At 34.3% G+C, this 19,489-nt stretch overlaps 1 protein-coding gene and 1 pseudogene across 2 annotated transcripts; both read left to right on the top strand.

The window, feature by feature from the left end:
• Positions 1 to 693: 693 nt before the first annotated feature.
• Positions 694 to 13,257, top strand: EMB2763 (ribonuclease II family protein). 2 transcript variants are annotated; one of them, XM_039032013.2, is made up of 25 exons: positions 694 to 1,123; positions 3,158 to 3,250; positions 3,361 to 3,495; positions 3,574 to 3,731; positions 4,277 to 4,332; positions 4,561 to 4,683; positions 4,856 to 4,986; positions 5,086 to 5,326; positions 5,883 to 6,039; positions 6,589 to 6,829; positions 7,005 to 7,161; positions 7,303 to 7,371; positions 8,504 to 8,629; positions 8,716 to 8,768; positions 9,101 to 9,207; positions 10,395 to 10,449; positions 10,551 to 10,650; positions 10,906 to 11,017; positions 11,469 to 11,589; positions 11,740 to 11,799; positions 11,878 to 11,983; positions 12,059 to 12,154; positions 12,285 to 12,366; positions 12,477 to 12,542; positions 12,845 to 13,257. In XM_039032013.2, the coding sequence occupies exons 2-25, from the start codon at positions 3,197 to 3,199 to the stop codon at positions 13,041 to 13,043; spliced, it is 2,805 nt and encodes a 934-aa protein (XP_038887941.1). In that variant the 5' UTR covers positions 694 to 1,123; positions 3,158 to 3,196; the 3' UTR covers positions 13,044 to 13,257. The 2 variants fall into 2 exon arrangements, with proteins under 2 accessions (XP_038887941.1, XP_090169798.1); XM_090313672.1 differs by having other exon boundaries at positions 721 to 1,098.
• A 4,987-nt stretch (positions 13,258 to 18,244) lies between these two features.
• LOC150036190 (uncharacterized) lies at positions 18,245 to 19,254 on the top strand (annotated as a pseudogene).
• Positions 19,255 to 19,489: the final 235 nt, after the last annotated feature.

The raw sequence follows: 19,489 nt of genomic DNA, 5'->3' as shown, positions 1-19,489 counted from the left end.
TTTAACAGATTCCAAGGAGACAAGTTCACAGGAAAATGTTGGACAATAGTTGTCACAAGAGGGTTGACGACTATTGTCTTAACATCCCTTCTCAAAATTAGAAGATAATCGGGAAGGGGGTGTGGCATATAGCATGTTTGAGACATGAGACTTGAGATTAAAATTTTTAAAAAGACTTTCCTTTTGTTTATGTAATTTGAAAGTTTCGTTATTGTGACAATACGGAATTATGATTGTTAAATACTTTGATTCTGCTAGTGTTTGAAAGGGGATGGGTTGTTTAGCTTTTAAATTGTGACAGTCATGAGTTTTATGATTGTTATGCTTATAGTATTAACTTGTTGTATAGTTGACACCGTCTTAAATAAAATGTTCATTCCTAACTATTATTAAATTGCTATTATATATACATAATTTATGAAATAGGAACTAGACTACTACTTATGCTTCATTGTACGTGTATATACTGACATTATTTGTCGAGTTGACCAACTCTACATTTTAGTATTGGCTTTAACTAGGTATTATTACTAAGACATCTTTTTACGTGCTTCTTCTATGAAATTCCATGTAAGACTTCAATATATTTATTTGAGTGTATTTTATACATCAAATTGCAAGTAATATTTGGTTATTAAAAGGAAAAAAAAAAAAAAAAACAAAAAAAAAAAGAGGAAAAAAAAGAAGGTTATTTTGGTTGATTTTGGAGGGAAGCATTTTGGGCAATTGATTTCTGTATTAGGTCATCCAAGCCGAAACAAAAAATCCTCAAAACCCTTCTTAACGTTTGGATTAAACCCCAGTTTCTTCCATTCCATTCCAACTTCAAAATCAAGCTTCTCGTAATTCAACTTCGAAAGCAGTGACAAGCTTTTATCTCGCTTGTTGAATTCACAAGCTTCATTGCTGGAAATTTTGGATTTTCAGCAGCCACCTGAAAACCCCCCACTCTCTCAATCGACACCCTTCCGCGTCTCACAGTGGCGCCGTTCGCCGTCGATCGTCGGTGAAAATCTTTTCTGTTCGTCCTCTCTCTCTCTCTCTTTCCGTCTCTCTGAGGTCCGCTGCCCCACTACCACCGGTTATTGCATATTGTGGGTAGGGGTTTCTTTTTCAAGTTTTGGTGAGTTTTCTTTGGTTTCTTCACTAGCTCTTGAATGCCCATTAAGATTTGGCCAAGGATTTGGTTTACCCATGGTATTTGGATGTTATATTCGTGTTTGAGAGTAAGTTGTACATTAAGTTATTTATTTAGCTTTATGTGACAGTTGTTTGTTTTTACTTGTTTACTGATTTGATAAAGGTTAGTAGGCATTGGTTATTTAGTCATGGATCTATAGAAGAAGAAAGGGTGTTAGGACTCAGGAGGCTACATGACACTAGTGTAACTCATAGAATAACTCTGTTAGAGGAGTAAATATTTCAGTTCAAAGATCTTAGAGCTTGGTAAAACTATGTAGCGTTGTGACAGCGAAGATAAAAAAGGATGTACTTATTTAAGCAAGAGAATAAAGTTGTCAAGGTGAGAATCTGCTAAGGAAATTGGGTTTTATTTTGCTAGACAATGAAAGTGGCGCTAAGGGAAACTTTATCACAACAAGTCACATACTTAGGTACGAGATTAAAGTTGGTTATAGGTAAGAAAGAATGAAAAGGTTTTTAAAAAATACTTTAGTCTTCAAAGGTTACTATCTAATAAAGTCGATGTCTCTCAAGAAGAATTTTGAAAGGGTTAATATGTCATGATCACTTTTGTGGTATTGGGGACTGATGGACAAAGTAAGGTATATATATATATATATTTGTTTTTGGTTCTTCAGGTGTTGTGCCTAAAAGAAATGAAGTTACTAGTTGGAGTATAAGTGATAATATGAAGAAAGCCGAAATGATTGAATACGACTTTGGACTTAAAGTGGAAAAGCAAGTTGTTAACTGAATTATTGTTTTCAAGGTACCTCAATGTACTTAGATCATATCCATTTCCTTGTTGTGAAAAAAAGGCCTTAGTTTAGTTAACTTGATCGAGAGGAAAACTTATGGAGTTTACTTTAAAAGCAGCAACAATAGGTGAATGAGAATCCTACGAGATGGAAATTTCAAACGGGAAGGGAAAAACTTTTAAGTAGACCATAATTTGTATAATGAATATATGAAACACTTAAAAAGTGGAAAGAGTACCTTAAGTTTGTTGGCCTAAACAAAGATAGGTGGGAGGAAAAGAAGATTGTTTGAAAAAGGTTGTTATTTTGGAAATACAAAGGAAATTAATGTGTCAGGGACTCTTAAGTACTTAAGTATGGTTTGGTTTCTAAGATAGGACTCATGTGTTTACGAGCCTCTAATTGGTACAAGTAATATGATTACTACTTGGAACTTTGGACTTGAGTATGCGTTGGTTGAAAAGATAGCTTGCTTAGGCTGTTGGTTATGGAACTCAGTGTTAGCATGAGAATCTTCTTCTCAAAATAAAAGATTAAGCAGGGACAAGACAATCAAGTGTTGGAAGTGCATGACAAGGCGATCTGTTGACGATGCCATGAGACTAGTACCAATGTTTCCAATTGATTTCATGTCTTTGAGATATTTCATGTTTTGACTTAGAACCTTTGAGTTAGTGATTTTAACTCTAAATGTTTTTTATTAACGTTTTTAGGGGACCTCGAACAAAAGTTTTTCTTTGATTTTCATTAAACTGTCTTGGCAATGTTTTATTTATTTAGAAATTTTTATTTTATGTCAAACTGGTCAACTAGTTTTGGTTTCGAAATTGTATGCATGTAGTAATGACTCCTGTTAGATCTCAGAAAGTTGAGTTATTACACCTTGATTTTTTTTATTCTTCTTTTGCATCTAAGGATTTCCACAGGGGGTTAGTTATTGTTTTTCAATGTGTTTTCACTAAGTTTGGTTCTCCAGCTTATCCTATTGGTTGAAGGTATTGGGTTAGTTGTTGGAAAGCATTGCCTGCTACCTTGGCAACTTCAATTGGTTTTTTATGTGATGGGTTCGTTGATCTTTAGACATTAGGTTGGTTTTCATACTTTTTCTGCGGCAATCAGCTGTGCTCTAGCGACAATTCTAGTGGTTGTTTTTGCTTTGGGTCATTGAGTAGTTAGTCTCATTTAAGAATGTCTCAGATTCATGATTGTTCTTGTAGCTTTTAGTGGAATAATAGTTGAAGCTGCCGTCAGAAGACATGTTGCATAACAAGTCGTTTGTTAAAAAGACAAAGTCTGGGAAGGTGATGAAGGTTAGTAATCTCGGGCCTCATTATATGCTTCTCATTATTTCCATCCTTATATCGTACTTCATAATTTTTATCATTACTTTGTTTTTTGGGGTTTCCATTCTTCATGACAGCAAGTGAGAGAACACTATCTTCGAGATGATATATATTGCGGGACTTCAATTTGCAAAAAATGCGATTCTTCTGTTGCTCGCTTGAGTGCTACATCTCCAATTCTAGTTCTTGACACCAATGTTGTTCTTACTCAGGTTATTTTCATGTAGTTCCTGTTGATAACATTAAGCTATCAACTTGTAGTGTTTTTATGAAATGAAGTGTTTTTACAGATTGATTTGCTCGAAAATCCTGCTATTGATGACGTGGTTATGCTATCAGTTGTGCTGGATGAGGTTAAGAACAAGAACTTGTCTGTTTACAATAGAGTTAGAGCTCTCTGCAGCAATCCTTTGCGGAGATTCTTTGTTTTCTCTAACGAGCACCACAGGTATGTTTTCTGTTTACCCTTTCGTTAATGCTGCCTTTCATGGTCATCTCTGAATGATATTGTACCCTCTAAATAAACAATAGGATAAATTCACACGGGTTGGAGATTCAAAATCTATCCTCTTTTATTTTGTTTCTAAACTATATGGGAACTTGGGATATTGCTATTTACTACCAACTCCTTTGCTAATACCAGCTTCCAAATAGAAACTGTGCCAATTAACCAGTTGATTGGGTGCCTTTGGTTTGAACTTCTACGTACATCAAGCTAGTGATTTTATGCCTTTTAGGTAAAAACTGAAAGAAAAAACTAATTACAACTTATAGGAGCTTTACTAGGGCTGAGCTAGTTATTGTAATTGTTGAATGAAGTGTGATATCAAGGTTTTTGATAGAAAATAAACCTACAACTCTAATTTGCTGTGTTTCCCTATAAATCTTTTTGTAACTTCCTATGGCAAAAAGTATCAAAATCTACATGGAAAAACATGCACTTTCATGGCAGTTAGAATTTTGAGCTTCCTTTGACAGACATTGTTTTGGCAGGGATACATATATTAAGGAGATGAGTGGAGAAAGTAAAAATGATCGAAATGATAGAGGTATTCTCTTGAAATTACATAATGTGATGCTTTAACGTTGTACTGAAGTTGGACTACATATAGTTTCATTCATCCTCTCTATCCCACTTGGACAATATTTATATCTGATATAATTCATACTCACATTCTAATTCATTATTTACATCAACTGCCAAAATATTCTGTATATGTGTTTCCATAACCTTTTTATAAGCTAATGACTGGGATTTCTCCAACATTGTGATTCAGCAATTCGAGTGGCTGCTCAGTGGTATCAGAATCATCTTGGTGGTGCTACTCGTGTTCTACTCATAAGCAATGACAGAGAGAATAGGAGAAAGGCCATTGAAGAGGGAATTTGTGCAGAGACGAGTATGTTGAATATTTTGTTATTTTTAGTGTTGCTTCAAGCATCTCTCTTGGTGTCTACTAAAGGCACGCTTGTAATGATTGTGTGTGTGCACCCGTGCGTATGCTTTTTCCCCCCTTCATTTTTTAATGTCATATACTTGGCTAACTTGGTTAATTTGTATGGTCTTTACAGTTGAATCATATGTTAGATCTTTGGGTCAAACTCATTTACTTGACCTATTAGTGCAAAGTGCAAATGAAGATGCAAATATGGAGGACGTTGAAGATTTGAGGCCATCGAAGAGAAAGGTTCTTTACTCTGAGGTATTACAATGAATATGCTGACTTCATTTATTTCGGGTAACATACTACCATCTTATTAGGTTTCTAGTTTTTAACATATCCTGCTCTTCTTTCTTTCAGCATAAACCTATGTCAGAAATTACTTCTGGTTTGCATCGTGGTATATATCATCAAGGAAAGCTCCGTGTTAATCGATACAATCCATTTGAAGCATATGTGGGAAGTGAGAGTATTGGTGATGAAATTATCATTTATGGGCGTACCAACATGAACCGGGCTTTCGATGGTGATGTTGTGGCAGTTGAACTTCTGTCTCGAGATCAGTGGCATGAAGAGAAGTCTCTGACTATAGTAGATGAAGGTGATTAATTTTTATCCTCATGAATATTTTATTTAAATGAGAACTGAGGTCAGTGTGAACTCTGTTAGGATTTAACATGTATATGTGAGTGTGCATGGGTGTCCGTGTATGGTGAAACGGGATAAAGATTAGGTTGGAGTCATATTCTTACCAATTATAAGAGTTCCAATTATATGATAACTTAAATATGAAAATGATAGGAAGGTTAGCAAATTCCCTTAGTGGAAGTGACTAATGATTTTGCTTTGTGTTTCCAATATAAGTTTCTATTCAGTGTGGGTGGTGGGCAGTGGGCGGTGCAAAGGATTAGGTTGGGAGTCGGATGCTTTTGAGTTATAACAATTTCAATTATATGCCAACTTGAATGAAGAGGGTAGAAAGGATAAAAATGTCTCTATCAGGAAGTGACTAATTATTTGCCCTGTATTTTCAATTCAAGTTTCTATTGGGGATTGAACTTCGCTCTCTTTCTCTCTCACACACACATGCGGGCTTGCACGCGTGTGTACACACACAATATCATTATGATGGATACATTCTGATTGTCATATTGCAGAAGATGAAGAAGAAGAAGATGTTCATCTTGTTCCTGGTAGTGCTGATGATGCCCCAAGAGCTGCATCTGTGCTACAGGGCTCTAGTGGAGATTCTTCTTCTAGTTCACCACGTCCAGCTGGACGTGTTGTTGGTATCATAAAGCGTAACTGGCATTCGTAAGTTATCTTGGTGGTTTGCTAGATTCCTCTGTTCCATAGAGTGTCTTTTGCTCTACACATGTACATATACTTTTTGTTCTTCTAATAAATACTTAAATACATTCTAGGTGCATATGTACATGAATATATTTTTATATGTATATAAAATCTGTTTTTTTTTTCCTTTCCAAATCTACATCCTCTGCTGAAAAATCAAGACTAAGACGGGAGTTTTGTGGAAAATAGAGCACCTTTATTGGATTAGAACCGATGACTTATGCCTATTTCTTAGGGCGTTTAAAGAGCGTGACTCTACCGCTCAGTAAAGGGCCCATTAGATTCAATTCATGTATTAGCCCACTATGAGCTTATCAAGATGGTACTAACTTTTGTAGATAATGTTGAAAATATAGTGTGCGATTTTCCACCTAGCTTTATAGTTGGTTTGGGGATTTTATAAATCTTTTGTTTTCTTCATTACAGTTTTGTTTCTTTACTTCTCCAAGATTGTAGCACAAATTTCGTATCACAGTGGAGTTGTTTGTCTGATGTTGAATTTTAATGCAGTTATTGTGGTTCTTTGGATCCAATGCCTATGCCTGCCGGAAGTGGCGGCGTCGCCTATGCTCTATTTGTTTCCAAAGATCGTCGGATTCCTAAGATTAGAATCCAAACTCGTCAGCTTGAGAATCTTTTGGACAAGAGAATTATTGTAGCAGTTGATTCTTGGGACCGTCTATCTAGATATCCTTCAGGACATTATGTGCGATCTATAGGAGAAATAGGAGATCGGGATACAGAAAGCGAGGTATGTATTTGTACAATACCGACATCTAACAATTTATAAGAAAGTGAGAATTAAATACGAGCAGTACACATTGTTAGTTATTAGTTAGTTTGAAATACGTGGGGTTGGGGGGGTGGAAGATCTTTCAGTGCCTTTTCTTATTCATTGAATTATTTGAACCCTTTGAATACTTCAGGTGGTCTTAATTGAAAATGATATAAACTCCAGGCCATTTTCTTCACAAGTTATGGCATGCTTGCCACCATTACCATGGTCAGTGTCTCCTGTTGATGTAGCAAACCCCATTCGACAGGATTTGCGGCATTTGAATGTTTTTAGTGTAGACCCTCCAGGTAGTTGAACATTTTTTTTTTTACTCTATTGCCCCTGCATTTTCCATTATTTACCTGTTATTGTTCCTTGATGCCTGATGGTGTAGTCATGTCAATTCTGTCAAACAACAATTGGAGTCGATGTTTTTTTTGTTTGTTCAGGTTGCAAAGATATCGATGATGCACTTCACTGTACAGCTCTTCCAAATGGGAATTTTGAAGTTGGAGTTCGTATCCTCAATCTTTTGATTTTCTATATGCTGTAGAGGTTTATGTTACTGAAGAGTCTTAACGATGGGTTTCTAAAATACTTTTATGGTTCCAAAAGATTTTAAATGATTAATTAAATCCTTTGGTTCATGCCATTTATTCATCCCTTTTATAGAGAATAATTAAATATTCTTTTATTTGGATTCTTGAAATATAATATTCTCAGTACTCAGTTGTACCAGGATTGAGACCCCATTGAAAAAAAAATTATATCTAGTTTACTATTCAAATAATGTCATCCTAAATAAGACTGAAAGAAGTAGATTAGTTTTTACTAGGGTGGATTGAGTAGGATTGCAGGTGCTACTGTTTTTTCTATTACACCCGTAGCAGATGCAATATTTAGGAATGTCACTTTGTGATGCATGGAAAGCTACTCCCTCACGATAGATGTTGATTCTCCTTTCTCATGTTGGTCTCTCATTCAAGCCTGTTCACAGTCCTCAATCGTGACATACGCATAGTGGTTTGGAAGATAACAGGTATTCTAGAAAAGTTAAGATCCTCATTAGGGATATCCTTTTAGAGAGCACCAGCAACAGCCAAGACCAGATACAAAAGAAGAACCCACTTCTTAATCAAGCCTTGCCTCGTGTTTCTTCTTTTATACATGTTTTTTTGTGGGTTTTAGGTTGCCGGTCCAAGGGCTTTAGTTAAAAAAAAACCTTTCAGATTGTTATTTCTTTAGGATTCCCTCCCTCTCTCTCTCTCTCTCTCTCTCTCCCTTTTCTTTATTTCTTTCACAAATTTGTGAATTTTCCATGGGAGAAGGCTCGCCTTGGCATGCTTGTTATATTTCTGCTTTGTGGCTTATTTGGCTCAAGAGAAATTGTAGGATTTTTAGAGTGGTTAGAGAGATCTTGGGTGGAGATTTTGGAGATTATTAGATTTAATGCCACTTCGTTGCAGTTTGTTACTCAACTTTATTGTAATTATAAGTTTGATTCTATATTTTTGGATTGGAGTTTGATTTTGCTGTTAGGTTTTGGATTCCTTTTCTGGGACTGGTATTTTTTTGTGCTCTTGTATATTCATTCATTTTATGTAATAAAAGCTTGGTTTGCTGTTTGCATCTTTAATGAGATTCAATTAGATATTGCTGATGTAACAAATTTTGTTCATCCGGGCACTGCACTGGATGACGAGGCTGCACAAAGGGGCACATCAGTCTACCTTGTTGAGCGGAGGATAGATATGCTTCCGAAACCATTAACAGAAGGTCCACATTTGCTATTATGTTGCACGTTTGATAGGTTTTATTCTTATCCACTTTAGCTCAATGTGATGAGAAATCTTAATCTGCAGATATATGTTCTCTTCGAGCTGATGTGGAAAGATTGGCATTTTCAGTAATTTGGGTATGTGGTTTATCATTTTTTTGGGAAATGTGGATAGAGTTTTATTCTGCAGTAACATCTTCATACTTTTGTTTTTCTTGATATTAAATTTATGAAAATCCTACCCTTTGGCTGTTTATCATATTGTACATTCTCTTTTTTATGATACCATTAACTTTTGTCATCTTTTACAGTTTACTTTGATTATTTGTTTATCTATTGTTTATTAATCAATTAGGCTTAGATTCCTATGTGGGAAAATTTACTCATACGCGATTATGTTTAGACTTCAGTATTCCCTCCTCCCCCATAATTTGCGAATTTAGTTTCAATCACTTGCGTCTGATGTTCAGGAAATGACACCTGAAGCCGATATTGTTTCTACTAGCTACACCAAAAGCATCATTAAATCAAGTGCCGCATTATCATACGTTGAAGCTCAAGCAAGGATGGACGACAGGTAATTTCATGTCATTATAACTGTCTGAACTTTATTGGAGTTTGTAATATTCCTTCTATAACATTTATGGTGATTGCTAGCATTTTGACATGGTGGTGATCATGTCTCCTATTAAGCCTTTACTGTCTTTTATTTTTTTTAAGCCATTATTGATGTCATGAACAGTGGATGATTGGATGTCTTTAGGGTTGGTTTTTCTGATCATGCAGTAGCCCTTTATTGCATCTTATAGTTGCATTGCATGGCTGGTTGTTAAGTAAGTTGCTATATCAAGGAACTTCATAAATAAGTCTTTCCTGGAATGAGACTTTGTCAGCAGGACATGCTCATTGATTGTGGTAAGAAAACTTGTGAGGGATTCATGGGGGTTGCTTGGGAGCTGTTTTGTAAAGCATATTGTAGTCTTTGGAAGTGAGGATTCTCCAACTTGAGATGCTCATCTATTTTGGTCGTGGAGAGAGTACCATGAGGCTATGGAGACTATCAGTGGTTGTTTGGGGGCTGTTCTGAAAAGAGGTTCCTGGTTTCTGCTTTTGTTTTCAAAATTGTATTTAGGAATTGTTTTGGGTAGAATATAAAAGTTTATTCTGCAATTGAAATAATTATTTATGTACTCTCACGACTTTTTAAAGAAGAAAATTTTCACCTGTTTTAAAATAGTTTCCGAAATATGTTATAAATGTTGTTTACCAAATATATGTTATTTATTGTCTATCCTCAAAAATAGAAAGTACGACCAAAATAGCTTTGAACTAGTGGCTTAATTTCTCATTTAAAATCAGTGTGCTGCATTCTTGATATTTGGGAAGGATTCCACTTTATGTGTTTGGGATGAAGAAGAGGTTAGCAGTGCCTTCTCCCCCTTTTATATGTTCTTAATTGAGCGTAGATTTGCTTATATTTTCTTGTGTTCCTTACTGTGTAGGATTTTCTTGGGGTCTCCCTCTATCTCTCTATATTGTTCATTTTGGTGCTCATACAGAACCGTAGAATCTCTGAGTTGCAACCTTTGTGAATAATCTACAACCTTTTCTTTGTTATATGCGTATTTGTCAAATCAAGCTTAAACATGTTTGCCAATTCCCTTTAAGGATTTATTTATCACTGTGCTTTACTTAATTTCAGAATATGTTTGGGGTTTATTTAAACCTAAAATTTTATTTTGACAAAGCTGTATTTACTTGCAGTCGATTGATGGATCCAATAACTAGAGATTTGAGAAATATGAATGCTTTAGCAAAGGTAAGTATACTATATTTACTTTTGTTCTATAAATAATCGCAAGGATTTGCCTCAGACTGACTTGTAGTGTTTTAACATTCCACAACTTTGTGGACCTGCAGAAAATGAGGTTGAGACGAATTGAGAGAGGAGCTTTGACTCTTGCTTCTGCTGAAGTTAAATTTCAAATTGACACCGAGACACATGACCCTCTTGATATTGGTATGTCTGGATGTGACATTTGTTCATATATAGTTTTGTGAATCCTTGGACACAAAAATGGTTTTGTGAATCCTCGAGCACACAAATATTTAAGTTGAAACAGTCAAATTAACATGAAAAGATGTTCTCGTTATCCTTTTTTTTTTTTTAAAAAAAAAAATCTAAACTGACTTCTGTTTCCTTATTAGTTGTGTATTAATGTGCTAGGATTTTTCCTTTTCCTTTCTTTAAAGCTTCTCAAACCTTTTATTCCAGGTATGTATCAAATTCGAGAAGCTAACCAAATGGTTGAGGAGTTTATGCTTGCAGCAAATGTTTCGGTAGCAGAAAAAATTTTAAAGCATTTTCCGCTGTGTTCGTTATTAAGGTAAAGAGCTATCACATAAACATTTTCTTATTGGGGCTTCCCTTTGGTTCTTCTTGTATCTCTTTATGGGGGCTTTTCGTCGTGGAATGGTCTAATGGTTGGAGCGGAGTTGTATGATAAACATTTCCACGAGTTGTCCACTTCACATCTGTTTTTTACAGTTACCATATTAAAAGCAAGCCTAATCTGACTAGCCCGTTTGCTCAACACCAGTTGAAGAGTCGCCCCACCCCCACCCCCCCGCATTTTTTTAAAAAAAGAAAAAATCTAAAAGCTTGAACATCCATTTTTCTCAGCTGGAATTTCTGATCTATATCCTAATATGACTTATTTCTTGTCTCTCTCTCAAAATATGCCTTTTTCTTTCTTTTATCGAATTTCATGGCTAATGATTGAATGACGAGATTGTTATAATAAACTATTGCTTTCTGGCCTTTCTTTTTATTTGCAGGCGCCATCCTACACCAACTAAAGAGATGCTCGAACCTTTGATTCGCACAGCTGTAGCTGTTGGTCTTGACTTGGATGTCTCATCATCGAAAGCTCTGGCTGATTCTCTTGATCGTGCATTGGTATATTATATTGAATCTTAGGACAATTTTAGATTTGTTTTCAAATTGTTGATTGGCTAGTGGCTTTGTTTAATTATTCAAATTCCTTATTGTTATAAACATTTTCTCTTCTGTTGTTTGTTTAACTGGAACAAATTCATATATTATCAGGGTGATGATCCGTACTTCAATAAGCTGATCAGAATTTTAGCTACTAGATGTATGACACAGGTAATTTCAGTTAAATATGGAATTTTGACATTTAATTGCTTATGGACATTTCTGAAATCTGTTTTTGTACAAGTGAAGGCTGTTTACTTCTATAGCGGAGACCTCAGTCCTCCAGAATATCAACATTATGGGCTTGCAGCACCTCTCTATACCCATTTCACCTCTCCTATTCGACGATATGCAGGTTCAGGCTTGCCTTGTGTTGTCTGTTTGGACATTATCCTATTATTTTGGGTCTGTAGCCATCTTTTTATTGCAGATGTCATCGTGCACAGATTGCTCGCTGCTTCTTTGGGAATATTCAAACTTCCAACACTATTCCTTGATAGACCGAAACTCACTACAATCGCTGATAGTATGAAATTCTCTCTGCATCTTAGTTATTTGTTATGACATGGAATATTGCATAGTGCATTCTCAATAAGCACTCCTAATTTAGAAAATTAATATGACATGGATATGCTGACTTTGTAAATTATTTTCAGACTTAAATTACCGACATAGAAATGCCCAAATGGCTGGCCGGGCTTCAGTGGAGCTTCATACTCTAATTTACTTCAAAAAACGGTATGTGATCAAGCTTGTTCATCACTTGTGTATGAGTAAACTATTTTCACGTTCACTTTTTTCTATATCATGTTCAATCTAAAGAAATTTCATCTCTTTCTGATGTGTAGGCCTACGGACACGGAGGCCAGAATAGTGAAGATAAGATCAAATGGGTTTATAGTATTTGTTCCCAAGTATGTTTCCCAAACCTTCGGTTTTATATTAGTGTTTCTTTAACTCTATTTTTCACTTGATTGATCTGAACTGTGTGGGACGAGCTCAAATAAGGGTGACTTTGCACGTAAGACTAAATATTCTATGAGTTTTCCAACATCAAATGTTGGATGGTTGACATCGAATTATAGGAAATCAGTGATGTGGTTGATAAGTCGATAAAACGGTGTTCAGTGATGATAGAACACAGTTGTACATTGGTGGCTTTGTTTGCTAACCATTCCGATGGTGAACATTGTTTTTTCCCTTTCCTCTTTGTCAGATTTGGTATCGAAGGACCGGTATACTTGTCAGGAAAATGTGAGAAGCAAAGTGGAGAATGGTTTGTGGATGAGCAAGAACAGAAGATCAAGAAGTTGGATGGAAGCATCACATACAACATTCTACAGGCAGTGAGAATTCACATGGAGGTTGTGGAGCCCCAACCAAATAGACCAAAGCTCCAGCTTACTCTTCTTTAAACTTCTTTATTTATTTATTTATTTGGCTTGGCCTCTAAGAACACTTTTGTATGAGTAAAAGGTAGGAAAGTAGAATCTTTTTTAGAGAGTTTGGTAAATTTTAGCAAAAGTATATGTTGTGGTGAGAGTAGAGAGCGTTGGTATTGAAACAGATTGGTGGAACAATGTAAATTTACAAAATATTCATTATTACACATATTTCTTCAAGTTAAAATGTATGATTTATTTATTTGTGAATTTAGAGGTGGAGATTTGAACCTTTTGATCTAAAGGTTTACTTTGGCAAGTGTATGATTTGTTTTAAATATTTTGACTTATTTTTTTATATTTTCATTTTAGTATTTGTTGTTATGTTACTAAGTTCTGAAGTTTATTAGCTAAGTTTATAAGTGATGGGATAATGTAAAATTTAAATATATTTTATTGGTGAGATTGAGGGGAAAAAGAAATACTATGATTGGAAATGTTTGGTTTATGATTAGAACAACTATTTTCATGAGCGTTTGTTTTGTTATTTGATTGTTAATAGTCCTTTAAATTTAGTTGAAGTTTTGTTTCAAATTCATCTCAAGGAAACTGTTAATGTATAGTAACAATATGAAGGTATTGGTAGATTAATTCAAATCATTAAGGGCCTGTTTAAGCCCAAGATTAGAGTGAGGTGGAGTGGGCTACTCCTTGTTTGGGCTCCAATTATTTTTAGTTAAAGCTTCAATTATACTATCACATTTTAACTCTAGAGGAATTGTTCTCAACTCCCACGATTCGCTGTTTGCATCTCCTTTGTTCTCCATCGCATTCCTATCTTCTTTCTTGTCCGATCGTTCTCCCTCGATTTTTCTCCTTTCTTGTCCAATCAAATGCTATACTCAGGTTTTGTTCTTCCTTTTATTTACTTCTCCGGCTTTAGATTTGGTTTCGTTCTTCCTTCTCTTTATTTCTTCGACTTCAGATCCTGTTTTGGTGCCATCTTTAGGTCTGGTTTTGCATTTCTTGCATGTTTTTCTTCAGATTTGGTTTCGCATTTCATAGATTTATAGATTGTGTCTCTTCACCTTGCTGCTCTAAATAATCTCTCTCTCGTCGCTTGAAAACTTTAATTCCCTTTTCTGCTTTATTCGGTCTTCTCACTTTGTCGAAATAGGCCTTGGAGCTTGGTAGGGGGAAGGTTGAAATAATCTTCTTTTTCCCTTTCCCAGCCGATGATGAGTTTTTTTTTTTTTTTTTTTTTCCTTTCAATTTTAGCTCAAATTTTTGTAAATCAGTGGACAAATTATTTTATGTTCCTTATTTTACTTTCAATTATTTTGCTTCCAAATTATGCTATTCACTATATTGAATTCTTTTGCTTTGAATTACTACTGTCTTTGTCAAATATATGTTATGTTGAATTATGTTTTTCATTATACTAAATTATTTTGCTTTGAATTACTACTGCCAACTATATGTTATGTTGAATTATGCTCTTCATTATACTGAATTATTTTGCTTTCAATTACTACTGTGTTATGTTGAATTATGCTCTTCATTATACTGAAGAATAATGGATTTTGATTAGAATGAAGAATAATATATTTGAATTTTGATAAAGAAGAATAGATTTCGATTAGGATATATGATTAGGTTTTATCAAAGATATGTTATGTTCTTCATTGCTATTACTGTCTCTGTCAAAAATTTGTTCATTTCAGTCTCTGTTTGTCCATTGCTTGTCCAATTTGTAACTTTTGACCTCCGTTTGACCATTGTTTATTGTATATTGATTGACAACGGTTGTTAGGTACTGTTTATTGCATTCATCATTAGCATATCCCCTATTTTTAGGATGATTTATTATATATTGATGGATAGTAGTTGTTAGATACTGTTTATGGTATTCATCATTGCCATATCCTTTTTTTGGATGGTCTATTCTATATTTACTGACAGTGGTTGTTAGTTACTGTTTATTGTATTCACACAACTATATATATGTGTCTCACTTTACTTCATTAGGCCAAATCCATTCCATCTACTTGCTTAATGCAATTGGTATGTTATTTCTCTTGTCTCCAACATTTTCTTATTCTGTGTTATTTCTCTTCTTTGCATCTTTTTAGTTTCTATCGTTGGTTTACTACATTCATCTTGTTGGTTTCTCCATTTATTGGTACTGTTTATTCCATTCTTCTTGTTGGTTTCTAATTTATCATATTCATGATATTATTTGAAATTCAAGTTTCAATGAATGAATTTCATAACTCTGAGGCTGGACCCTATTCTATTTTTTGTTTTTTTGTACTTTATAATTATGCTCTCACTTGCCTTCAAGTATAAGGACAAACACATTCCATATACTTCATAAATGCAAATGGTATGCCTTCTCCCTCTTTATCCAACATTTTTTTTTATTACGGTTGTTGACTAGTGTACTAATGTTGTTTATTGTAATTTGTTTTAGGGTTGGTCTTATATGAATCAGTCGGATCAAACACTGTTTACCAACTTTCTCTTGCTAAGGTGTTTACATGCACTTAAATATATGTTACTTTTGTTAATTGTTTCTAATTTGTTTACATGCAAATACTGTTTAGCTAGTTTTGTTTATTGTAATTTGTTGTTTGCTATATTTGGATAATTGATTGTAACAATATCACGACCTAATATTTGTTGCTAGATTTGGATGATTGAATATATGTAACGTTTTGTTAATTGTTTCTTATCTATTTTTATTTTTATTTTTATTTATCTATTTATTATTTTTGTGTTCATTCTTTTGTAGCTTTAAATTAAAAACAGATTTTCATAACAATTAGTTAAAAAATAAAAAAATTTGGGAAATTTTTGCAATATTTATTTCTAAAGCTTCATTATAATTATATTAGTAAAAATGATAAATTAATATTTTGATTCATGTTATTGATAAATTGGAAACTGGAACAAGAATTAAAATGCTTGATTTTGTCATTTCTCAAATTTCTACATGGTATTTAAAACAATCTATTATTTTTTGAATTGGTATGTATTATTATTATGAAACAAGAAAAAGTAGCAAAAACAATCATTAGAATAAGGGAGCAAAGCAGAGAAGATGAGGAAGGTAAGAATAAATTATATTCTCAATTGGATGTATTTCAAGAGTTTCAAATAACTACGTGTGTGTTTTAAACAATTTTTATCAAAGTTATTTTCTCAATTTATAAAAATGAGTTTTATCAAGTGTTGCAAAGAGTGAGAAATACAAACAAACAATTTCAATGAATTTTTTTTTCATTTTTAATATCCACAAACAACAGTTAATACTCACCCCCCTTTTTCTTTTTGTAGACAACAAAAAAAAAATGTTATAAATGGTAAAAAAAAATCAAAATATCTTTACATATAGCATGATGCTCATTCATCATTTACCTTTTACGGAATGTTATTTTTTAGGTCGTTGATTGTGTAAAGACATCTATGGTATTAGAATATAAAAACTTTTTGGAATTTGACTAAGTTTACTTAAAAAAATAATATATATATTTTTAAAAAAAGTAATATAAAAAGTGTTGTTTTTTAAGTAATATAAAAATAGTAATACAAACAAAAAAAAAGGAAAAAAAAAAGAAAAAACAATGTTAACATGACTAAGAAATATTTTGGAATTTGACTAAGTTTATTTTTAGTTTTGTAATTATTTTATGATCTAAAATTTTTCTTTCAAGACCAATTCCAAATTTATTAGTACATAATGGACCCAACAGAACTAGTTACGATACTAACAACATTTACAGTTTCACAACGTCAGTTACTTTTAACACTAGAGTTATTACTGAATGACCATAGGAAGATAAAAAACACATCACAAGATAGTAAATATCGTATTAGACAATTAGCATACTTTCGACTCATTCATGAGTCTGATTTATGTTGTCGTCAAAGTATAAGAATGGATAGAAGATGTTTTGCCATTTTATATCATTTACTTAAGACAACTGGCAGATTAGTTGGAACTGAAGTTATAGATGTGGAGGAGATGGTTGCCATGTTACATATTTTAGCCCATGACGTTAAGAATCGGAGAGTTCGAAGAGAATTTGTACGGTCGGGTGAGACTGTTTCTAGAAATTTCAACACTGTTTTATTAGCAGTGTTAAGATTACACGACGTGTTGTTAAAAAAATCTTTGTCGGTCACAAACTCGTGTACAGATCCGTGATAGAAATGGTTAGAGGTATAATTCAACTACACCAATATTAGTTCGACGTGACTTATTTCTCAGGAGAACATATGTGCATGAATATTTCTTATTTTGTTCAAATGCAGAATTGTCTGGGTGCATTAGATGACACGTACATCAAGGTATGCAACTGATCGCACAAGGTATAGGATGAGGAAGGGTGAAATTGCAATAGATGTACTCCATGTGTGTGATACAAATGGCAACTTTGTGTTTATTTTATCAAGGTGGAAAGGATCCACAACTGATTCTCGAGTTCTCAGAGATGCAATATCACAACTTAACGGACTGAAGGTTTCAAAGGGTAACAGGTTACACATATCATCTCTCCCTACTCATTGTATTTGTAATATAAGGTTTGAAACAATTGGACGTTTAACAGGGTATATTATCTATGTGATGCCGGATACCTAAATGCGGAAGGTTTTTTTTGGCTCCATATAGAGGCGAAATATATCATCTTTCAGAGTAGCGTGGAGGAGGTAATGCACCAACAACTCCACGAGAATTTTTTAATATGAAGCATTATTCTGAACGAAATTTCATCGAGAGAATGTTCGGGTTGTTGAAGGGAAGATGGGCAATCTTGCAAGGAAAATCATACTACCCAGTGTAAATCCAATGTCAAACCATCATGGCGTGTTGCCTTCTACACAATCTTATCAATAGGGAGATGACTAACAGTGAACTAATCGAGGATTTGGATGAGGTGGATTCAAGCTTTGCTACAACTGGAGGGGATGAGATAAATTATATTTAGAGTTCAAATGAATGGACCCAATGGAGGATGAACTGACGCAATAGATGTTTACTGAATGGGAGTAGCATGTAGTGCCTTTATACTTTTTGTTTATTGTTGTGAAATGATTTCATTAGGAACTCTCTAATTATGTTTACTATATTTTGTGCTTAACTTTACCCATGAACTCTCTCATTAGCTTTGCTACAATTACTTGTCATTTATTGTTTAATTGTATTAAAATATGTACGTGTATAGACTAGAATGTCAAATTCCTCAAGAGCCCCGAAGCACACTTGGACTAAAGAGGAAAAAGCGAAGCTAATCAAGTGTTTGGTGGCATTGGTCGCATCTGGTGGATGGAGATCAGACAATCGAATGTTTCGACCTGGCTACTTGGCACAACTACAAGGTTTGATGACTGAGAATTTGCCCGACTGTAATATTCAAGGATCACTAACTATAGATTGTCGAATCAAATCCCTAAAAAAACTTACCAAGCGATCGTAGGAATGAGAGGACCAACTTGTAGTGGATTTGGCTAGAATGAGGAATTCCAATGCATCACTACAAAGCAGGAGTTATTTGATGGATGGGTGAAAGTACAATTTTGTCTAAATTGATTTACGAATATTGGTAACAAAATCATAACATCCACTTTACCCTTCATGTAGAGTCATCCTACAGCAAAGGGGCTTCTACACAAGTCGTTCCCATACTATGATGATCTGGCCTACGTCTTTGGCAATGATCGGGCTACGGGAGGACAATCAGAGACCTTTATGGATGTCGGGTCTAATGTGCCAAACCTTATGAATGATGGAGTTCCTATTCATGAATCACAGGATCCAAACATCCCCACGATGTCTAAACAGGGAATGGACATGTCACAGGATGACATGCATGGAACATGTACCGGTCGAAGCACTGAAGGAGGAAATACTTCAAGAGGAAGTAAGAGGAAGCGAAATGGGAATCAATATGAAACGATAGAGATTGTTAGGAATGCAATGGAGTTCACAAATGACCAATTGAAGGCGATTGTAGAATGACCGAAAGAGAAGCGTGCAACTAAAGCCGAACTACGTGCAGTCGTAAACCAACTTCAAGATATTCCTGAATTGTATAACCGACAAAAGGTAAAGCTTATGCAAATCATATTCCGCAACGTGCAAGATACAGATCTTCATATCCGTTCCCTGAAGTTGGATTATTGCAACCTCCTCCTTGAAGAGAATTTTTTATTTGGACTGCTTTTCAATAATGAACAATGATTAGTTTGTTTCAATTATGCATTTAAGTTTGTAGTACATTTGGTACCTAAAAAAAGGTCATATTTTAATCATGCAATCATGAGTTAGTTATTTTGTCTTAGAGATACTTGTACCTAAAAAAAGAGCTTTATATATGAAACACATAAATTGCATCCGAAAGTAATGTTTTTTTTCTTTTCTTTTTTGGCCATGTTAACCGAGGTGTATCTGAAAATAACAAAAAAATCGTGGTGCT

This window comes from Benincasa hispida, chromosome 5, assembly GCF_027475165.1.
Source record: "Benincasa hispida cultivar pf3 chromosome 5, pf3_genome.v1.1, whole genome shotgun sequence".
Classification (NCBI taxonomy): domain Eukaryota; kingdom Viridiplantae; phylum Streptophyta; class Magnoliopsida; order Cucurbitales; family Cucurbitaceae; genus Benincasa; species Benincasa hispida.
This window is presented reverse-complemented; position numbering and strand designations above follow the sequence as displayed.

Excerpts from the sequence above, each read along its gene's own strand:
- EMB2763 (XM_039032013.2), top strand. The coding sequence starts at position 3,197 with ATGTTGCATAACAAGTCGTTTGTTAAAAAGACAAAGTCTGGGAAGGTG. Across the intron at positions 3,496-3,573 it reads CCAATGTTGTTCTTACTCAG|ATTGATTTGCTCGAAAATCC; the intron begins GTTATTTTCATG and ends GTGTTTTTACAG. Across the intron at positions 10,651-10,905 it reads ACATGACCCTCTTGATATTG|GTATGTATCAAATTCGAGAA; the intron begins GTATGTCTGGAT and ends CTTTTATTCCAG.